The sequence below is a fragment of the Hibiscus syriacus genome, unplaced genomic scaffold (assembly GCF_006381635.1).
Source record: "Hibiscus syriacus cultivar Baekdansim isolate YM2019G1 unplaced genomic scaffold, ASM638163v2 tig00110705_pilon, whole genome shotgun sequence".
Lineage (NCBI taxonomy): Eukaryota > Viridiplantae > Streptophyta > Magnoliopsida > Malvales > Malvaceae > Hibiscus > Hibiscus syriacus.
The window spans coordinates 82599-105738 of NW_024062831.1; the positions used below are offsets into that span (position 1 = coordinate 82599).

The 23140-nt window shown below is 31.9% G+C and overlaps 3 protein-coding genes and 2 pseudogenes across 3 annotated transcripts; 2 read left to right on the forward strand and 3 right to left on the reverse strand.

Moving 5' to 3' along the window:
• The first annotated feature begins 3097 nt into the window (after window positions 1–3097).
• LOC120138692 (transcription factor bHLH51-like) lies at window positions 3098–4704 on the forward strand. Its single transcript, XM_039154108.1, has 2 exons — window positions 3098–3457; window positions 4195–4704. The coding sequence occupies exons 1-2, from the start codon at window positions 3203–3205 to the stop codon at window positions 4651–4653; spliced, it is 714 nt and encodes a 237-aa protein (XP_039010039.1). The 5' UTR covers window positions 3098–3202; the 3' UTR covers window positions 4654–4704.
• Window positions 4705–8602: 3898 nt separating this feature from the next.
• LOC120138695 (RING-H2 finger protein ATL66-like) lies at window positions 8603–9177 on the reverse strand. Its single transcript, XM_039154110.1, has one exon. The coding sequence runs from the start codon at window positions 9092–9094 to the stop codon at window positions 8618–8620; it is 477 nt and encodes a 158-aa protein (XP_039010041.1). The 5' UTR covers window positions 9095–9177; the 3' UTR covers window positions 8603–8617.
• Window positions 9178–12036: 2859 nt separating this feature from the next.
• On the reverse strand, window positions 12037–12971 carry LOC120138793 (annotated as a pseudogene).
• Window positions 12972–15529: 2558 nt separating this feature from the next.
• On the reverse strand, window positions 15530–19821 carry LOC120138710 (annotated as a pseudogene).
• A 927-nt stretch (window positions 19822–20748) lies between these two features.
• On the forward strand, window positions 20749–21833 carry LOC120138677. Its single transcript, XM_039154094.1, has 2 exons — window positions 20749–21177; window positions 21534–21833. The coding sequence occupies exons 1-2, from the start codon at window positions 20788–20790 to the stop codon at window positions 21660–21662; spliced, it is 519 nt and encodes a 172-aa protein (XP_039010025.1). The 5' UTR covers window positions 20749–20787; the 3' UTR covers window positions 21663–21833.
• Window positions 21834–23140: the final 1307 nt, after the last annotated feature.

The window sequence follows — 23140 nt, forward strand, 5'->3', positions numbered from 1 at the left end:
TCAGAGATTAGAAACAAACTCGATGAATGCTGAACGGTTCAGTATTCAGCGCTGAATGATTCATTTAGAACCAAACAAACAGCCCCTGAGTCAACCAAAGTTATGCCGGTTCGATCAGGTCGATTTTGATAACAACAGTCTAATATGTCATGGGAAAATATAACAATAAAGTTTCAATAATTTATTTATATGATAAATTAAAGAGCATCCGAAAATATGAGTGTAGGGTAAATTTTTTTTGACTAGATCCGATCCGGAATAATAGTATAACTATTCTTTATATCTAGGGATTCTCGCAACAATAATTCTCTATATTTTTTAATTAAAATTTTATTTTATCGAATAAAAATGAGAATTTTATATTAGGTTGGAACTGCTCGAGTTTCGAGTTGTTAATGCCTCTCTAAATTCGAATCAAATCAACTAACAAAGTACATCTGAATTATAAGGTATACGAGCAACCTGATGATGTGTTGTCAAATACATGGTTAAAAACATCATTGAAGATCTTATGTGGTTTTGATTTCATGTCGTAAAGATTTTCACTTCGAATGAATAAAATATTGTTTGGACTCATTTCATGTTCAATTAGAAACAAATATAGAATTTTATATTAATACTATAAAATCTTAAAAATTTAGATTAAATATTTATATAATGTACTCTTGATGTGATGGTACTCGTCCAAATGACATGTTTCTCCCTTTGTCCAATAGGCCAAGCCGAATCCTTATGTGAAGGCGGGATTTCATGAGAGATATAAACCAAAGTCAATGTGATTAGAATTTGGACAGCCTATCACATTGATATATATATTACATTTGTACGAGAAATTACAATCGAATTTACATTAGAATTTTTAAATAATCAATATGTTAGAATTATATAGAATTTTAAAGGTTCCAACATGGATCTAGTTCATCTCTTCTTGATGTGATGGCACTAGTGTTTTGGAGTATTTTAGACAGTTTGGATGCATTAAATAGGTGGATGGAAGGGATTGGCGGCCAAGTCCATGAGGAACATGAACCTACATTTCACACATTTCCATTGCCGACGTTCAAACACAAATAGGGTCAAGGTGGAACAGTTAAGGGGAAAGGGGATCATTGGCACCACACAATCCCATTGTATGACATTTCACGTCAATTCTAATCTAATGACTTGCAATTTGAGGACCCTACCTTTTTGGCTTGTGCTTTTCTGAGGGCTCCCCTCCATCACACTAACATAGAGAGAATCCAATGAGAGAGGACAAAATAAGCCACCAAAACCTTGCCTTCTTGGACATAAACTCTCTTCATATATGATTTTCGGTTTGATCTTATCCTAAACATTTTAATTATATTTTAAAAAAAATTACAAATATAAATTTACATAATATTTCAAATAATATAAAGTTTAAGAGTTACAAATAGATATTATCCAAGTGGGTCATTTCACTTCATTGTAGGGCTCGATGCCATAATTATTCTTTCTTATGAAGAAAAAGATAAAATAGTTCATAGATAAGCATCCCGTACATGATGGACATGTTCCAAACACACACAACTTCTCACAATTATAATGGGTTAATTTCATTGCAGGTTCTCCAACTATAACTCAAGTTTTGAATTGATTCTTAGATTCTACAATATTTTAGTTGGGTTCTCAAATTATCACTATCCTTTCATTTAGGTCTATATGTCAATTTAACTAAATGTTTGTCCAAACATAACGTTGAGCATATTCAAAACATGCAAATCAAAATTTAAAATATGTATATACCTATTACATGGATGATTTGAATATGACTTGATAAAAAAAGGTACAAAATGACATTAAAATTTATGTGGTCTTTTTCTTTCATGGTGTTTGGTTCAAGTTGCCCGTGCTATAGCTACACAAATGTTTAACTTTTGATTGATATATTTTAAACATGTTACATGTCAAATTTGAGTTGGTATTTAGCTTCCAAACTAATAGTGTTGGTAGGATGATTTTATTGATGCGAAATGACATTTTAAATATCTAATTAGAGCGTTTTAAGATTTAAAGAATAATTTAAAATCTAAACTATAAGTTAAAAGATGGTTTAGGTTTAGGGTTAACGATATTATAGATGTAATAATACAACAGAGGTTCAGGTTTGTCCTTGTGATATTTATGGTAAAATTGAAATATTGTATACTGCCTAATTGTGATCTTTATCTCTCATTATATCAATTTTGGGTTCAAACAGCTCCGTCTGCATGATATGTGTACGTGTCAATAAGTTAAGAAAGTTATGAACATATACTACATTATAATCACTTACTATTAGACAAAAAAAGTATGAAGGATTAAAGTAAAAAGACTAATTTCTTAGTTTATTAAAGTAAACAGATGATATTGATAATTAGACCACTATAACATTGAATTGGAACTCTCAACAATAAATTTCGTCCCCATTTATATCCGCACAATTCTCTTTGTTGTCCATTTTCTATTACCATTGCAGTTAATGCTTTTGCCAAGGGGGCCTAAATATTTTGTCAAATGACTTTTTAAATCCTTATCAATGCAAATACTAATCAAATTAGATGTTGACATCTACTCAATTTTGGGATTTAACTATTTTCTAGACCTTCTTACTTTTAAAATTAAGCAATTTGATCCGTCTCAATGTTTGGTATTAGTATCGTCTGTGTCATTCATTCGTACTTCAGTGAACCTATAAAAAGTTAAAACAAAAAGGGTAAAGTACATTAGAGGTCACTGAGCTATATAAAAATAATATTTCTAGGAAATGATCTTTCAAATATCATAAAATGATCATTAAAATTTCTTACAAATAATCTTTTAACTTGTTGAATTATTACAAAATGGTCTTTAAATTTATCAAAATTTATTGCTATTTTAACGTGCAGGGACCCTTGTGTAACCATTTAGGAAATTTAAGAATCATTATATAATATTCGAAAGGTCACTGAAAAAAAGGTCATATTTATATAGTTGAGTAACATCTGGTGTATTTTACCCTAAAAATAAAAATCAACCGAATGATGGCCAACACATGATTTTTCATTTGACCAATAAAAAGTTGAAGAAGATATCACACCAATCAGCATCTAAAAATATGAACATCACAGCCACTATTAGCTCAATCAACAGTGCCTCAATCATAGATATTGCCCAATAAAAATCAGGGCTCACTTTAGACTTTGTTGTTTCATGAGCAAAAATGGAGAACTGTCACCAAAGCTTGCCTTGGCCTGGTTTCAATGGTGCAACAAGCAATGAATATTCTTCTTTCATAGAGCCATGGCCAATCGAGCCTCATTTCTTGGCTCAGTGCCACGGTTTCCCTCCGTCAACCCCGACGCCAGATAAAGCCACGACTGTTTCCAAGAGCCATAGCGAAGCCGAGAAGAGGCGGAGGGATCGGATTAACGCGCAGCTTGCAGCTTTGAGGAAACTGATTCCCAAGTCTAACAAGGTATGGTTTGCAGAAAATTTTGCCTTTTTACAATGTTGGAAACTGGTTTTTAGATCAATTCTGTGTTAATCAAGTTCTAGTTTTGGTACCTCTACCATGTTCAATTTTATAATTCAGTCAATGTGATTTGACATAATTTGGTCTATCTACTTTTATAACATCTCTAATTCAATTAGTTCAAACCTTTAAATATTCATAACGTTGGAAACTAGTACGTCGATTAATTATTTTCTGTCGGTCAAATTGTGGTTTCGGTACCTCTGCCATGTTCCATTTTAGAATTCAGTTACTATGGTTTGACAGATTGTCGGTCAAATTGTCGATTAATTTAGTTTATCTATTTTTATAATATCACCAATTAGTTCAAATAGTTAACTATTTCATCATGTAGGAAACTAATATTTAGTTCAATTCTTTTCTGTTGGTCAAAGTGGTTTTGGTCCCTATACTATGCTCAATTTTGTGATATACTCTATATTTTAATTTTTTACTTTCATAATATCATTGGTTAGTCTAAGTAGTTAAATCGTCAACTATTTTCATTTTAAATGTTGATGTAGACTTTCTTTTAAAAAATACTCTTTCAAGTCATCAGTACTTAATTTGTTCACTGTTAGACTAACTAATGAAATCATAAAAGTAGGGAAGCTAAATTATGAGGAAATAAAATATAAGGTCTGGATCTCAAATTTGAGCATTGTAGAGTGACCGAAACTGAAATTTGACATTTTTTTCAGATGGATAAAGCAGCATTACTAGGAAGTGCAGTAGAGCAAGTCAAGGATCTAAAGATAAAAGCAACAGAGATCAGCAAAGCCTTCACTATACCGACCGAAACCGATGAAGTGACGATCGAATGTGAGGTTTCGGAAGGCAAGATGTTGATCAGGACTTCGGTGTGTTGTGATGATCGGCCGGAAGTGTTTGCGGAGCTGGTCCGAGTGCTGAAAGGGCTGAGGTTAAGCATCGTAGACGCGGAGATTACAAGTGTTGGTGGAAGGATCAAAAGCGAATTGATGGTTTGTGATAATAACATCGATAAAGAGGGCGTTTCGGTTTCGATGAGCACACTGAAACAGTCGTTGAACGTCCTTGTAAACAGGATTAATGCTTTATCATCGGATGCATCCAAATCCAATTGTCGGATAAGAAGCAAAAGACAAAGGATGTTCTTGCCTTCCAACTTTCCTCAATGAACTATATATATATATATCAGTAAATTCAAAATTACATCACTAACTTTGTTTTCACTTTTATTTGTCATTAAAAATTTATTTTATTTGTTGATATTTATTTATTTATTTTCATTTTAATCTATTCTAGTTAAATACTTGAAGATACTATCACTAGATATTTATTTTAAAAAATTATTAAATAATCCAAAACTGTTTTACTATTTTTATGAAAAAAATCTAGTTCCAGTCAAATGGCAGATATCAAATGGTAGAATTTTACAAATTTTGCAAAAAAAATTTGATAAAATTTACATGATAAAATAATAAGAGATAATTAGAATAATTCATTAATATCTTAGGTGATAAGAAAATAAAAAAAATAGTAACAATATCAACATATGGAATTATAAAACTATAATCTTTGAAGAAAGAAGATAAAAATCTAAAAGATTCAAAAAAATGACATGACTATCTTATACTTAAATGATAGTTACATCATGAATGTCACATACCCTTGTGACCAAAATATTTAAATAAATAAAAAATAATGATTATATAAAATAAAATAAAATTTTAATGATTAAAATAAAAGTAAAAAGAAAGTTAAATCATTTTTTCATATCAGTACTTCCTCAAACAAAAATGACTAAACTCGATTTCAAATTTTTTGATCATTTTAATGGCATGTCAATACGTTCATACCACTAAAATATAAAAGTTGTCATATCCAAGAACTAATCTTGACAAATAAGAAGTTCAGGGACCATACTACAAAATTGACTAAATGTTCGTAGTCGCAAATGTAAATTACCCATTTTACTTGAAACATGCTAAACTAGTCAGAAATAATCAAATTCATCACCTTAATTTTCTGTGACAAAATTCAAGCACATTTGCAAAGAAAACAAGAGAAACAACCACAGTTTACCAATGCAATTGCAAATCTCAAGGCAAAAATGCCATCAAAACCCAGATCTTCAAGCAAAAACTCTTAACATTTATCGAAAAAATGAAAATGGTTCAACAAAAACACAAAATCTAATCCATGAAATCGAAAAGCGACGACATTAATCCATCAAACAACTAGCTGTGAAGAAAGAAATCAAAAGGACTATTTAGATCTCTGCCTCATCTTTCTTCTCTTCCTCTTCAACCTTCTCATACGCTTCTTCTTCCACTGCCAATGACCCAAAACAAATAAACCATTTATCAATATAAAAAACAATGAAGAGGTCAAAAAGACTAAATCAATGGCGATTTTCTTTTACCTTAGCTCTCATTGTCAAAAAGCCTTGAATCGGCTTCCTTTCGCAGTTCAAATCTCTGGGTTGTTCTTCAAAAGAGACTGCTGTTGATGGAAAAGAATCGGCTTTGAGCTTTTATATATATATATATACAACAACAACAAAACCCTATTCGAAGCTTTTATATATATATATAGATCGGTGTAAAACCCTAAAGCCTGAAGGCATCTATGCAGTAGGCACTTGGCAATTCCTTAACAATTGGGCCACTTATTTATATTATATATTAGATCAAGCAAACTTAGGCCCATTTCTTTATTAGTTTATATTTTTTAAATATAATATATGAATATGTGTTTGTAGATATTTTTTTAAGATTCAAATATAATTAGAAGATAATATTTATATCATTTATAAATATAAATAAAATAACGTGTACTTATAAAAAAGAGCTTGAAATCAAGTTATTTAGAGAAAATGACATTTCATTTATATATAAAACTGCTTTTTTTAAATTATGTTGACATAAAAAAAAGTAAACATGAAAGGAATTGGGTAGAATATTAAAAGACTAAATGTAATTTTAAAATAACCTATTGATCAATTAATCCGAGTCAAGAACTATAGAGACAAGAACAATTCTCTTAAACTAATTTGTTTTATTCGTAAACGTTACGATTTGAACGTATGACTTTATTTAAGGAATCTAGATCAAATATTTTAGAAATCAATTATTAAAATAATTTTCATATTCAATTTTATCAACACAATTAAAATTTTTACCGAATATTCTTTCCAAAAAGAGTTAGAATAGTAAATTTAATTCAAAATCAAAACAATCACCACGAGTTGCTTGCCTATGAATAGGTGACAAATTGTCTCCTTTTCTTGAATTCATAAGACCTCCCACGTGAATTAAAAAAAAAAGTGTTGCTTAATAACTAAGTGTTTTTCTTTTTTGAAGGTCTTAATGGTTAAGTGTTAAATTATTATTTTTATATGTAGTAAAGTGCTTCTCTTTCTTTAAGAATGATGTCATTTTCATACCATTTTCTATTTTACCTATATTAATTATTTGAATTTTAATTGTATTTGATATTATAAATTAATCACATAAAATAATTAATAAATCAGGATCGAGTACAGTAAAAATGTATTATGAGATTAATTTTTTCAACATCTGATATAAATATTCGAACTTCTAATCTTACCCAGAGGAACAACATCTTTATCTCTTTAAACCAACTAATTATTGATAATATATTTATTGTTTTATTATGTGATAAAAGGCAAGATTTTGGTACAACTTTACTAAAACAAAGTTAAAGAAAGTTCAACTTTTTGAAGATTGCCAAATCAAAACTCCACAATGCTCCCACTTAAAGGTGGTCTTTCCTCTCTTTGATGAAGAAAAGAAGAGAAAAGAAAAGGTGGTCTTTCCTCCCTTTGTTGAACACCAGTACATGAATTATAATGTGATAAGACATACATCGGTTCACTAGATGTTTGAACTACCCAACAATGATATTGCTTCTTCCTTATGTCTTGTATTAGTGTTCAATGTCAACACTCAACCGACAATCCATCAACTATTTTTTTTATGTTTGTTTCTTAGGTCTATGTTTGATATATTAATAATTTATTCAGTAATGTATACGACGATATACAGGAACGAAAACAAGATGATAGATTAGAAGGATAAGTATAAATAATCATAAAAAATATTAATGTCTAATTGTTAAGTCAAAATATAAAAATTAGAGGTTAGTTTTAAAAAAAATAGAGGTTAGAATTTAATTTATTTAATGCATTAGGTATAAATCTTTAAGAAATTGGATATGATAGGGAACATTTGCGGTCAATTGGTGACTACTTATCCATTGTAGCTGATCAGTCAACTTCCCATATATCTTAGCCTATCAAAAACGATATCAACTTTTGGTGAGAAATATTATATACTAAGGTATAAGGTTATAACTTAAAGAAAGTTAAAAGTTTATAAAAGTATTCAACTAGAAGAAGGAGCTGGGAGTTATCATATATTTAGTATTTTCTGTTACTGATTTAATTTTTTAAAATAAATTTATAATATATCTTTTTAAAAATTTACGCTCGTTCTTGCCCCTACATCTTATAACAGATTTTTATTAACTTAAATATCCAATAACTTAAAAGATAGTTTTTTTTTTTTGTTGAGAAACATTATACTAGGATATAATGTGACTTATAAAGGTACAAGCATCCAACAAGGAATAGACGAAGAGGTGCTAGGACAATTATATCTTCCATAAATTTTAAATTTTCATATAATTTAATTATTTTATTATATTTTAATTTGTAAGCATCTTAAAATTTTAATACAATTTATATTATTCAGGTATGCTCCTGCCATAATATATGTTGTATTGATTTAGACAAGGAATAACCCAGAACATGAACTTTTGGCACCTTATCAAAACAACATCAACAAAAGAAATTTGCTTTCAAAATCTAAAGAAGGATTAAAGGCGAAGAAGGATGAATTTGATTTCTTTACTCAACAAATAATCATATTCGTTTTCTTTACAAAAAGAAAAACAAATAATTGGTTGAGCAAATTCATCGAGCACTTGGCAATCTAAAACACACACAAAAGTTAGTGTGAATAGATGCTTTACAACAAGGATGAACGTCATTTACAAATATAATTCAGACAAAAAAATATTCATTTAATCTTTTTGTCTTCGTCGTTGTCATTGTCGTCACTGAGTTACAATAACTTGAAGCTGCTCTGGTTCAAGTTCAACTCGGAGAGAAGCTCTACAAAGCGGGCAACTCGACTCAGTACTTAACCACCGATCAACACACTCGGGATGATACGAATGCTTGCACGACGGTAAAACCTTAACTTTCTCGTCGTCTTCGAACACACCGAGGCAGATGCAGCACTCACTCTGACTCGCCTCCTCGAGCGAGAGCATAGTCACCGGCAAAGCATTAATGGCAGCGGCATCGAGTCCTCGCGGCGCCGAGTCAGGAAGCGCGTGGGAAGTCGGGGAAGGCGCGTGACGGTTGAAACTGCAGACCCATCGGGCGTAAACGAAGATGAGGGCGAAGATGAGGGTGATGAGGATGACGACGACGATGAAGAAGAGGGTTCGGCCATGGATTTGGAAGTGATGGTCTTCGAGCTCGGCGAGGTGCCAGTGGAAAGGGCGGGAGTCTTGTGAAGAAGCCATTAAAGGAGAAGGAGAAAGGGTGTTTTCGAAGGTGTTTTTTTATTCTTATAGCGGAGGAAGCTGAAGCATGTCCGGTAGTTGAAATGGGACAGTTGGGGGAGGAGGATCTTTGTCCCAAGTGTAGGTTTTATAGTTGCGGGTGCAGTTTTTACGGTTGACTCAAAAGAGTAAATTAAAATGAGCTTACCATTCAAGTGGACACTATTACTTTATAAAAAGAATAGGAATTTAAATAGATCACTTTTTCTTTTTTCTTTTTTTTTTAAATAAAAAAATTATTAAAACTTTTTTAAAATATTACAACTTTATTACCTAAAATTCCAATACTCTTTTTTACTAACAAATAAGCAAGTGTAGTTTAGTTTATACTTAAGTCGTATTTCAAGTGAAAACTTAATTTATGTTAAAGATTTACTTAATTAGTTATAATTAACAGTTGGGGAATTAATATTTAAAAAGTCTCCAGAGTTTATTCAAGTATACAAAAATACATGGGCTTGTCTAAACAAAAATACCAAATGGGTAAAGTTTAGAGGCTTTAAAAAAAATAAAATTACTTTATGCTTAAGAGTTTTAAAAGTAAGGACATATGTCAGATTTTATCTTTAAGAACGTGAATTTTTAAAATTTCAATAGAGGATGAATTTATAAAATTTTAGGGATAAAAAAATTATTAATAGAAAATATAAAAAATATTATAATTTTAAATTCTTAAGGCAATTACCTCAAATTCTCTCGGCCTATTCCTAATTCAAAATCTTTGAATTCTTTTTCTTTATTAAATCAATTGAATTTCTGAAATTTTAACACCCAAATGTGTTCATATGCTTCAAAATTCTATTAATTCACCCTTTGATTAACGTTACTTATTAGATTTTTTTTTATCAGTTTATGTAACATGTTTTATCAATTGAACCTTTCTTTGTTAATAGCGGAGAATACAGCCCCAAAAAAAGAGTATTAATCAAACATTAATTTTTTTAATTTTAAAACATTTTAAAAATATAAATAATTTAAATATTCTGTAAAATTATTTTGATGGAATTCCTGGACCACTTTGTAATATCCTAATTCTTTCAAATAATGTTTAATTTTAACAAATATGTCTTAGAAGAGATTGTGAAGATTTTGCTTACAAGTAAAAAGTAATGTCAATAAGAAAAGTTATTAGGAAGTAAAGGAAATTAAAGGGTGCCATTAAGTAAGGAAGCATTGGAGTGTAGGGAACGAATAGAGGGACAAATTTTGCTTTCAAGGGTTGCTTAGGGGTTGGGAAATTAGGTCAAACTATCCTTCAAGGGACAAGAAAAAGGAAATGCTCTATAACTTTGTTCCTATATATCACGGTTGATTAATTAAATTTGATATCATAAATTAATTTAGTATCAATATAATTAATTAAATTTGAAATATATCCCACCATGACAAAAATATTTTTTAGATTAATAGTTGTTTTATTTGATTTTTCGGATTAATACAACATAAAATAATGTGTTTTTTTGCAAGTTGTATCTTCTGCCTACGTGTTAGTATGATTATCAAAGTCTGATCACAGGTTTGGTCAAAAAAGAAAAAAAGAGTTAAAATATGAAAATATAAATGATTTTTTTTCATAAAAGAATAAAGATATTAGACAACAACAGTAATGCATGTGTTTAGTCTTGTCCCAAATTATTTAAACCATAAATAAATTTAATTAATAATTTGTAAAGCACGTGATTAAAATTTCTCAATTAATCTATTATCTTTTTTAAAAAAAATTGTAAATTCAATACTTATTAAAAAAATAAATAATTCTTTTGCTACCCCATTTAAGTAAAAATTATTTAAAAAAATCAACTCCGCCCATTCAATTATCGGTTCTAATGTTATATACATTTAACAAGAAAAATTGTAAACTTGGTATAACGATAACACAAGTCGTTGAAATATTAAGTGTATTGATAAAATGCATCTTAGTGAATTATAAACTTTGAAAGGAAGTATATTTGATTGGTTGAATAAATTATTCCTATTTATTTAAAATTTGACAAATAAACTTTGAAAACTATATTATTAGAAAAGATAAATGAATATGAAAATTTAAATACATATATGCACACATCATTCATACATATATACATATCTACATGAAATTTAGCAAGACTACGTTTGACATAGAATTGTAAGCTAAAAAATGGAATTTAAATTTTTTAAAGAAAAATAAACTTATAAAATTTAGGACGACGAAAATATACGGTACATGTAATCACCTTGGATCCATGTTTCGTACAAATGCATTGAGAAAATGGATAGAAAGAAAATAGATCAAGGTAATGAAAGTTGAGGAGATTCACACCCAATTACTTTATTGCTTTCAATCATATTCCCAACACAACCCATTAGCCTTAAACCCTAAATGAAAGTTGATCAACTTTCCTTCTACCAACCCCCCACAAAGTAATTAAACAAAATATAGATCAAAGTAATGAAAGTTGAGGAGATTCACACCCAAATTTATTACTTTATTGCTTTCAATCATATTCCCAACACAGCCCATTAGCCTTAAACCCTAAATGAAAGTTGATCAACTTTCCTTCCACCAAAACCGCCCACAAAGTAATTAAACAATATATATATAAAACCATGGCCTTTGCCTTGTATAGCTTGAAAATCTCTCAAAGGCAGTGTAGAGACGACACATGCAACTATTTAATATAGTGAAAATGAAAGCAATCTCCCTTCCTTGCACTTGCACTTTCTCTTGTAGATATATAGAACCCTAGAAATTAATACCCCCTTTGCTAAAATATCACACCTTCTATTCTTCTCCTTTAGTTCTTCATCTTCAGATCCATTGGAATTCTCCACTGAAACTTGCATGCAAAACTGCAAGAAGATAGAGTAAAGGGAAAGTATCCCTAAAAGATAACAGCTTTTTTTTCTTCCGTTTTTCAAGTCCCTCAAAAATCAAAGATGAAATTTGGATCCATGTAATCCCAGATGAAAGGTGGTGGATATTCATCAATATCATTTGTCAACGGCCAAATAGATGGGGATCCGGGCCCAACTGTTAAACCCGGATGCGGACCAACTGGTGCAACCGAGGTTTGAGCCGACAAAGACAAGCTCGAACCAACGGAACCCACCAGGGAGTTGACATCCTCGTACAAAGAACCTTGTTGTTGTTGTTGAAGGTTAGGGTTATTTGTGTACGTGGTTGTACTTGCCCCTGTAGGGTCACTAGGGTTAACAACAACACTTGGTTCAATTTCTTGCTCCATATGCAACTGGGGGTTTCGAACCATGGATGGGTAACCAAAGAGTGTGGATAAACCCCATAAGAAAAAAACCTAGATGAAGCCATTAAAGAAGCTTGGTGAGTGCTAGGGTTTGTGTAACTAAAAGAAAAACCAGAAGGACGAGGAAGCAAAGGACGTAAAGTTTGAGTCGAAGAAGAAGAAGAAGTCGACGACGAAGAACCATGAGACGAGGAAGACGAAGACGAAACCGAGGGTTGGAGATTGAGCTGAGCCTTTGAACCGTAGAGTATAATAGCAGCTCGATCATAGGCTCTAGCCGCTTCCTCCGCTGAAGCGAAAGTCCCGAGCCATTTCCTTGTACGTTTACGAGGCTCACGGATCTCAGCCACCCATTTACCCCAACTCCTTTGCCTTACGCCTCTATATCTAAACTTGTTATTATCAGGTCCACCCTTGCCTTTACACTTCCTTGTACTACTACTACTGTTGTTGTTGCCTCCTGGAGGATTTGTATTGGTGCTGGTTTCAATGTTTTCAGATTCAGTGATGGTTGTGGATGTGGTGGTGTCTTTAACGGTGGCGATAATGTCTTGGGGAAGGTGAACCAAAGAAGAGTGGTGGTCATGATGGTCCATAGAGATTGCTTTAAAAGGAACAAAAAAACAAACCCGCCTCGTTCTTTGGTATTGATTAGTCGAACAGTGGGTAAAGGGTGAAGCTGTGTTTTGATTTGGATGTCAAGAACTGTTAATGGTGGATGAGGGCGGTGGCTCTTTATATATACTTTGATTTTTATGACAGAAGCTTTTTTGTTTCGGAATTCGGAATCATTTAATTTTACTTCTTTGGATTTTCAATTATGAGATTTTTTTTGCACGTCCCATAAGTATGGTTAAACTTTTCAATATTAAATTTCTTATAACCTAAAATATCTCAATGAAATATTAAATAAGGTAACTAATTTATTATAGCAATTCTTTTTTGAAAGAATTTATGTTATCGACGTCATTGAATGATTTCGAGTATTCATTTTTTTAAGTTCAAGATTTAAGTAATTACATATAAAAAAATATATTTATAAATAATTAAGGAATATTATAAATAGATATTAAAAAATTAGTGATATCGTAAGAATGCAAAGGGAGAAGGCTGAACATCATTGCATGCAGACTTAGAGAGAGAGAAAGAGAGAGAGCTGCTAATGGCACCTCATCAAATGAAGGAGTCCTTCAATATTGGTTAAATTATAAAAGAATTATTATTTTTTAAGAAAATTATAACACATATCATTCTATTTATCCCTTATTACTAAATCTAAATTTATTTTATAAAAATGAAGTTTCGCAGTTCATATTATCATCAAATAATTCTAAAAATGACAACATAAAAAAAGGTTCTATAAGCTTGTGAGCTGCTAGCTAACTACAGACCTAATTAATTTGTCTGTGAAAGCCAGAGCCGAGCTTCAGATTCTGTGGTTTCTCGCCCCTTGTTCTCTTTAAATATAATAATTTATTTTTAAAAATAAAATCTTTAAAATAATCAAGATACGACACTTGAATTAATTTAAAAAATAGTTTAAGCATTTAAATAAAAATATAATTTGGATACTTATTTTTATATTAAATTTAAATTAGGACTAATATAATAAGTGAAGTAAATCAAAATAAAAACTATTTTAAAAATATATAAATATATTTATTTTTTATAAATAATAATCAAATATTCAATTTCATAATTAAGAAAGATTATAAAGAATTATTATATTTTTAGGAGTATAAATGAACATAGTGTTTGGTTAACCATTCATGAATCGCTCATATAATATTTATTTATTAAGATAAATAAACAAGTATGAACACCTTTTTAATTTTAATTTAATAAATGAACGAACACAAACAAACTCATTTGAAAACTTGTTTAACTAATTTTTCCTTTTTTTATATTTTTTTTACATTTTAAATACGATTGAAGATAGGAATTCGATTGAACATTTTAATGAACTTTAAAATTTAGAGTATGAAGCCTAAGAAGTTTAAAGACTAATAGCACAATTTCATCATTTTCTTTGGTTTGTAAATAAAAAAAATGAAAAGATCGTTGGTTGTTAAACATCAAACAAATGTTAAATAAACATGTTTATATAGATTAATTAAAAGAACCAAATATAAATATTTTCAAAGATAAATATGAATTTAATATTAAAAGTTTAAATAATTGCGAACATAATATTAATATCTTTAGAAATAAACAAATAAACATAAATACCTTTAATCTCGATTCGTTTATATCCTTACACACTGCATCTTGTGATTTCTTTTAGCATTATATATAGATAGAATTTTGTCAGGGATCTTATTCCTTGTTAGCAAGGTTTGGAAACTCTTGTGGAAATCAATGGATCAAAGCCAGTTGCTTCTGGATAAAGTAATCCTTCACCTGCTTTTGTTTGTAGATGATCCTATTATCATGGTATATGTGCGGCCTGCAATTCATAATGAATTTGAAAACTTTTGAATTCTAAAATAAATAAATTTATGTAAACTAATTTTTTTTATATATATATATAGGAATATAATTGGACCGAATCTCTTTTAAATGCTTAAAACAGACTTCCAAGATGGGAGGAACAGGGTCTGTCTTTGAATTATGAAGTTGCAATGGACACTCGTACAAGAATTACAGATAAATAATAGATTTGGTGAAATTACTTGCCAAGTCCCTCGATTTTAGGAACTGTATCAATTTAGTCTTAATTGGTCTCTGTAGTATTAAAAAATCAAATAAGATCAATTATTTACTGATTTAAAAATGTTATTATATAAATACTTAAACAATAACTTGAAGTAATGAAAAGATGTTATAATCATAATGTATGGTATGGCGGCAGGAAAGTGGAATGAACATGGAGGTTGAGCATCGAAAGAATAATTGGAAAAGAAAATGGAATTTTGCATGGAGAGAGATGAGTTGTCTTCACGTAAGATGAGTGACGAGGCACTCATCATCTTATAAGTGAAGAGAAAGCAAAGCATGTGGTGGTGGGGATTTCTACTGCCTCGTAACTCGCAAAACCCACCCCAATAACCAAACCATATAAACATAATACATTAATGATAAAATTATATAAGTTTCTCAACACATAACTCACCAATTATTATTTAAAATACATGTTAATATAAAAAAATATTACTTATGTAATGGATACAAAAGTGATCCCAAGAGGGTCCCCATATTCTTCTTCCAATAGAACCAATATGTTTCCTCGAGGTTTTAAGAAAGATCGAGGTACATGGTACCATGTTTGTGAAGGCCTATGTTCCGGCGTATGAATTGATACCCAATATCGCCCGATGCTTTCACCGTTCACCCACACCTCGCCCTTCCCCATCGACCAGAGGTTCAATGCCAGTGGTTCATCCCCACTTGGTGCATCGAACCAAGCCTGTCCAAGTAAGATCATGTCACGTTTGATATTCGTATTTTGATCAAATGAACGCACATCGTTAATTACCTTATACCAAATTAACCGATGTCCTTTAGCTTGATACGGACTCCATTGAACTTTATGTTCGGTACTAAATATTCTTAACCTTTCTCCTAACAACCCAATCTTCATCCCAAAACAAAAAGCATCTTCAAAACATATGTAATGCCTAAGAGGTAGACTATAAAGTAATTGAGTTACCTGATAACCCCATTGATAGTTATTGAGATATTTGTTTTGAATCCTTACACTTCGTATGCCTGCAGTCTTACTCTCAAGATACGCTCCTGAATCCTGCACATGGCAACAAAAACTATTCGTTTTCGTTTCCGAGTTAGGCGATCCATCAACATACTGAAACCACAACTTACCGGAAATCCAACCATTACACTAAGTAAGCTGATATTATTCGTTCCGTTCTTCAACTCCACTGTTTTCTCCAGTACAAAGTTGTGTTTCCCACCGTATGCATATCCTAGAGACCAAGTACTATGAAGCAACATGTAAAATTCAACATTTTTCATTGTTAAATGTCGGAATATTTGGCTATAAAGTTCACCTTTGTATTGTCCATTGACGAATGCATGTAAAACATGAGCATTGGAAAGCACAGAAAGTTCAGCTTGAGCATCGGAGTCATGATGAAAGCTGCGTATTTCAGAATCGAGCACGGTTCAAAACAAGGCCGACTCGGAAAAAAAGTCTGCGATATGCGCTTACCAGATGGTGTACCAAAGGTAATCCGATGTATCTTTCGTCGTACTCATCTGATCCAGCAAAACTTCAGCTCTCAACGACGTATTCGCAAACGTCGGAATAGGCTCCGTGTACTCTTCCCATCTCTCCATCGAATCGAATATGTGCTTCACTCTCCTTGATCTTGTATTGTTCTGTGAGCTCACCTGTTAATATAAGCAAGCTTTAGTATGGTTTCTTTCTCGAAAAGGAAGTGGATTTCGAGTCTTACTTTCGCGGTATTAAAGGCTACATTCTTGCAGTCCGGAAGAATGCTTATTGACATTAACGGCAACTCAAATGAAATGTTCTGGAAACGAATTCTAGCATTCAAGTTGTTGTCATTGTTCACCAAAAATGCAGCACATTCCCCTGATTTTCCTTTGAAAACATAAGCCTTCAACATAACAAATAAGATGAAACAAAGTTTCAATTCAATGCATATACATACACATAATCTATGTATAAATTACACAGATATATAATACCCTAAGAATTGTTCTTACTGTTTGAAGATAACCCAAAGAGGAAGTTTCATAAAGTCCAGAAAGTAGAGAAACTGTGCATAATCTTATTGCAGCATGCAATTCCTTAAGGTGACCCCATAGAGGCTGCCTAATTAACCCTGAAATATTCATTCGATTCGAATAAAGTTAAAATTATGTGACAAATACTTTACAGGTTTCGTCGCCCTGTAAATCTACTAATAGACCGTTAAACGAATAGACGAAAACACTCATGATTCATATAAATAATTAGAAGCGTACCATATTCATCAACAGGTGCTTGATCGTAGTAACTTGTAATTACACGTGCAGCGGCTGTTCTTCCAAAATTGGTTCCTCCATGATACTGTTTGACAAAAACATATATGTTAAAATTTAGTCTTCCATGAAAAAAATAGTTCAAAATGAGATGGTGCTTACCATATAGTAATTAACATAAGTTCCATTTTTGGCAATGAACAAGGCAACATGGAAAGCAATTTCTTCGGCAGATCTCATGAACGGCTCCTCACCATACCTTTGCACGCTTCATTCATTCATTCATTAGTCTTCTTTTAAGTATAAAAAAGATTAAGAAGTTTAATTCTTAATTAAGAAAAACAAAACGTACAAACTTGTCCAGTTTTCAGTCCACATTGATGGTTTATTCGGAGAGTTGGGTCCTTGGAATTTCACTCCACATTCAAATCCATTGCATGTGTTTATATGCAAATGCCAAATATTACCCCAAACACAAGGACCAAAAAAATCATTTATATGTAAAACGGTTGGTGTATTATTCTTAGTAAAGGTGAGATTTGGATTGCAAATACCAGAGGATCAGGGGCGTCTTGCTGGCTGCACATAATCCAAGGCACCCCTGTTTGAAGTCCTACAGCCAAGCCTGCAGCCCACCGAACATAGCTTGACCCTTTCCCATTGAAAGCTGCTTCTATCCTTTGATACTCATTCTCTATCTGATGTTTTATGTAATGAATCAGTTCCATGATAAAATGCAACAAAAACGAAAGATAAGGTAAAAAAAAAACCTGTGATAGTATAATTGGCCCTCCTTGCGAAGCATATAGTTTCTCTGATCTCATCATGTTTACTACTTTTGTCACCCACTTTTGCATATGAAACTGTTATTGATGACACAAACGGTCTATTAACGATCCAAATACGAAAAGTGGTGAATAAAAATAGTAACAATGCAAGGTGTTATGTAGGTTTAAACACCTTGAATGGTCCATTGTCGGATCGGAAAACAATCCCGGGAACGTCGTGCAGCCAAAATGGCAGTCCCCTGCATCACCAACAATCAGTTCATATGGTTACAAATACAATGGTGATGAAGAAGGGAATGGCAATTGTGTTTTACCCGTAAGTCCATTCGCTCTCATTGAATGGTCCAATTCTGAGGCAAACATACAAGCCCTGAGTTTCAACTTCTCTTGTGAACCTTACTATGTCACGTCTTCCGCTGAAATCATACTGCACAAATGTTGAATTTTAAAGCTTGAATTGAATCATCCCCTAATTTTAAGGGTCATTTTGATATTATCGACTTATAAAAATGGGTTTTAAGGCTCACCTGTCCTTGTTGGGGTTCGTGGAGGTTCCAAAACACAAGTCTGGATCACATCTACCCCTCCTTGTTTTGCTTTGGATATAAGCGATGGCCACAGCTGAAATTAATTTTAACACAACATCTATTCTTTGATTTAATTATTGTATTAACATTTATTTAAAACCAATTATTATTGGGCATTTTTTCATATACTTTCATTAATTCTTTCTCAGTAAAGAAATTAAAATCGTTATTATTTATTTTAAGATTGACAACATAGACAGACGATTTTATATTAGGATAGACGAATTTATAAAATTTTAAGTATAGATGAACTTATAAAATTTTAGGGGTGAAAATATATTTTCAATAGATAATATAAAAAAATATTTAAAACATATAAAAATTTAAAAAATTTAGAGGACTGACCGCCTCTACTCGCCCCTCTAAATCCATTATGATCGAGAGGGTTTATAATATCCAACTTGGATTATAACAACCAACAAGGAATGGGCGACAAAAAATAAAGTACATGCATGCATAGTGTGGATGAAGTTTGTTTGTAGACTTTGTCATATATATTAGAGATGAAGAGGCAAATAATATAATAATAAATAAAAGAAGGAACTTTACTTATTGTTTTAACTATTTATAACTTATTTGAGCATTAAAAAAGTATTTTTTAAACACAATGACCTATTTTCAATTAATTAATTTATATTGATAGTATAAATATTTATTATGATAGCGATTTTTTTCAAGTTTAAACCCAATTCATTTTACTCATAATATTACAGTAAAATAACTTTTTTTAATCTCATACCTTTACAAATTTTCTTTTATCAATTTAAACATTTGTACGACTCGTACTCCTTCCCACCGATGAATCAAAAGATATTGAACGTCTAAATATATCCAATCCCACGTTTTCATATGTATTGTATCAATGATAATATTAATCGAACTAGACTCAATTAATACGTATTTAAACTTAAACATAACTAAAATTATGTATGCATGTATGGATACATGCATCATGCATGTATTTACCTGAGGAGTGCTACGAGGATAGTGAATAGAGGCAGAGAAAAGAAGCAAATGATGGGCATCGATGATCAATGATCTTCCATCGTATGTTACATTTTGCCATAACCATGGCAGTTGCCTAAACCAGCAGCAGCCAATTCAACCAAAATCAACCCTAACATCTCTCTTTACAATCATATGTAAGTTTCTTGCACTTATCTTCCTTCCACCTTAACTTTATATATAGGATTCTATGGATAAAGAAATTTAATAATATTTAGTTATATATATATATATGGGGAAATTGAATTTGGATAAGAATATTTTTTTTCCTTACTCATTATTGCTATTTATTTAGTTTTAAATTCTTGAAAACTCTATTTTTTAGGGTAATGCAACCTCTAGTAGATTAGAGCACAAGTATTGAAAAATTAAATGTTGCATTTAAAAGTATTAAATTTGAATTATATGTATTGTTGGGTATTTTATTGAAAATGTATAATTTCAATATCTAATTATTATTAGACGTAGGACATGAAGGGTGAATAAATTTAGAAGGCACATGTCCATGAATCCTTTCCTCGGAGTTGGACATGATTGGCATAGACTGCTACACATGATTCTGATAGTAAAAAAGTAGGTTTGATGTGGTCTTTTCGATTGATGATTACATGTTGTAAATGATACGAAGCCTATGGATTTTATTTAAAATGATGATGAAAGGAATAAAAGCCACAGGCTTCTAATATCACAATGCATTAGGGCTCAAATCTCCAGTTTATGCATATTCATTTGAGTTGGCAATAAGTCCAAACAAATACAGACTGCCTAGGGTAAATTGTTAATTAAGTCGCTTAACTTTCTTCTTGCTCTTTTTCTATCATTAAATTATAAAAAAAACACTTCAAATAAAAAACAATTTAAATAATTAATTCCAGTTTAAAAATTTCAATTAAAAGGTAAGTTTTGATTATAATAATAATAATAAAAATCTTTTGAGATGTGCAATTCACTGAGGGGTCTTTGCTAACCAACCAGTAAAACAGTTAAGATAAAAATTTGGGTGTTAAATCAATATTTAATTTTTTAAGGTGTTATTTAGTTAAATTTGCCGCGAATTTTATCCAAAATTCCAAAAAAGTAGCGCGATGGCGAGTCTCTCCGTTGTCACCGGCTTCAGCTCAGTCCCTCTCCGTTCCCCGATCAGTCGGGCATCCTTCAGTCATCTCCACGTTACTACTCCGGCGGTCGGTGTATTCTCCGACCAACTATCTCACAGGAAAACGAGAGGGCTACGTCTCTATCCCCCGATCGCAAGTACATCCGTCAGGCATCTCCACATGCACACTCCGGCGGTTATTGCTTTCTACGACGACCTAACTAATCGGAAAAGGAGAGGATTACAAGTGGTGACACGTGCGGGTGCTAACGCCAACAGTTACGTGTTTGCGGCAGTGTTACCGCTCTCTCTCCTGGCCGTTACCATCTTCACTTCTATCAAGATTGCCGATAAGCTCGACAAAGACTTCCTTGAAGATGTAAGCATCTAAAAATCAATTTTCCCCTGGCTGTCATGTGGATTTTTATGGGGTTTTCGAATTATCCTACTTTGTTTTTGAATTGAATGCTTAGTTCTTTGGAAATTTTGAGTTTTTCTTAAAGCGGAAATATTATTTGGATTGCTTAAAATATGGATTCTTTTTATTCAATTTATTTGGTTGTGGAAAATTGAATTCTGAGGAGCATGTTACTGTGCTCACCAGGTACTTGATAAAAGTGCTCAATTAAAATCACATTCCTCTCGTAATTGGTGTGATACATATTATTATTATTAGCTCTATTCATAATAATATTCTTAAATCTTAATCTTACATTTCATGGTTTTGTGTTGCAGCTCGTTGTAAATCAGGCAGTAAGGGAAGCAGAGGAAGATGATGAGGGTGATAATAGTATTTCATTGGACGAAATAGTACAAGAACCTGTGCTTCCACGTACTCGAAATCGGCCCAAGAGGGAAGTCTAGGCATCCATTTTCTTAATTTGCTTCTTTATAATTTGTATCAATTGTATAATTCTTTATGTGAGCGGAGATAAACTCATGGAAAGAGCCATTGAACAATGTAAATTTTGCCTTTTGGAAAGAAAAAAAATACAAAGAAGGGTTTTCTTTAGCTGATTTTGTTTGGTCTTGGGAATTATGTGCCATAGCTTGTGAATGAACCATGATAGAAAACTGTTATCGTTTGGTGACAAAAGTTACAACTCCTTGAATAAATGGTTGTGAGTGAAAGAGAAGAATATTGCAGTATATGGTTTGATTATGCTTGATAAGTGATATACTCAATCTTTGAGTAAGGGATGAAGCTTTGGAGGTGGATGACACCGAAAGGATGAAGGGATTATGGTTGAATTTGTTGATCAAGTGGCGGAGGAACAGAACTGCCTCATCATGAGGATTCTAGCTTGGAAGTGCCATGGGCGTGGGGAATCCACAAACAGTTTGGGCTACGAACCGTCTTATTGAAAGGAGAGATCCTAATGCCGTTTTCTTGTGTGAAACGATTGGTTCTGAACGTGATAGAGTATGGACTATGGAGACAATGTGATATGATAAAATGTATGACAGTAGATTGTGACGATCAAAATGGAAGGTCTTGAGCCGAACTTGTTATCCTTCTCGTTTGATCATATAAATATGTAACTGATGTAGAATGGATTAGACACAAGGAGGATTTCAAGTTTTTGAGGTAATTGTGATAATAGGTATAGGCAAGCATCCTGGGCATTAGTTTGGTCACTAACAGATGAAAGTAATCTTGGATGGTTTGTGGTGATATTAATGAGATTTTCTCGGATGCCGAGAAACAAGAAGGAGAAGGGTGGGATATCGAACCTTAAGGAGACCTTAGATGAAAGCGGGCTCATGGATTTAGGGTCGGATACGGCTTGTTCACCTAGTCTACGTATAAGGGTGTGCTTGATGTGGTAAGGTAAAGACACTGATAAATTTGTGGCCAAAAAGGGGTAATGTTAATGGAAGTTTGAGTGTTTATGTACCACTTAGAAAATGTTTTCAACTTTTATCTTAATCATTTCGCATGATGTTTCTCATTCTGTTTTAGCATTAAACTTTGTATTACTTTGAACCAAATTACCAAAGTTGAACCAACAAAATGTGTCTATATCAATGTTGCCTTTATGATGATGATGACTATGAGTTTCCACAGCTGCCATGTTAATGTTGTCATGTAGATGCTTGCTAGTCTGGCATGTAACTTTTGGTATCTGAAAATGACTGATTTTTTGCCCTTTCTTGGCTTATCTTTTTAAATGTTCAGAAACAAATAAAGCATGCACGTGAAATGTTTTCTTATGGTGTACTGCTATTATATTGGATCTTTTACTAGATGGTGTTATCAAAGAAGGGGGGGTAATGTAGAGTTGAATTCAACTTTTCTTGCACATAAATCAGTTGTTTGCTGCAAACGTTGTGTTAGAGCA

Excerpts from the sequence above, each read along its gene's own strand:
- LOC120138695 (XM_039154110.1), bottom strand. The coding sequence starts at position 9,094 with ATGGCTTCTTCACAAGACTCCCGCCCTTTCCACTGGCACCTCGCCGAG.
- LOC120138677 (XM_039154094.1), top strand. The coding sequence starts at position 20,788 with ATGGCGAGTCTCTCCGTTGTCACCGGCTTCAGCTCAGTCCCTCTCCGT. Across the intron at positions 21,178-21,533 it reads ACAAAGACTTCCTTGAAGAT|CTCGTTGTAAATCAGGCAGT; the intron begins GTAAGCATCTAA and ends TTTGTGTTGCAG.
- LOC120138692 (XM_039154108.1), top strand. The coding sequence starts at position 3,203 with ATGGAGAACTGTCACCAAAGCTTGCCTTGGCCTGGTTTCAATGGTGCA. Across the intron at positions 3,458-4,194 it reads TGATTCCCAAGTCTAACAAG|ATGGATAAAGCAGCATTACT; the intron begins GTATGGTTTGCA and ends CATTTTTTTCAG.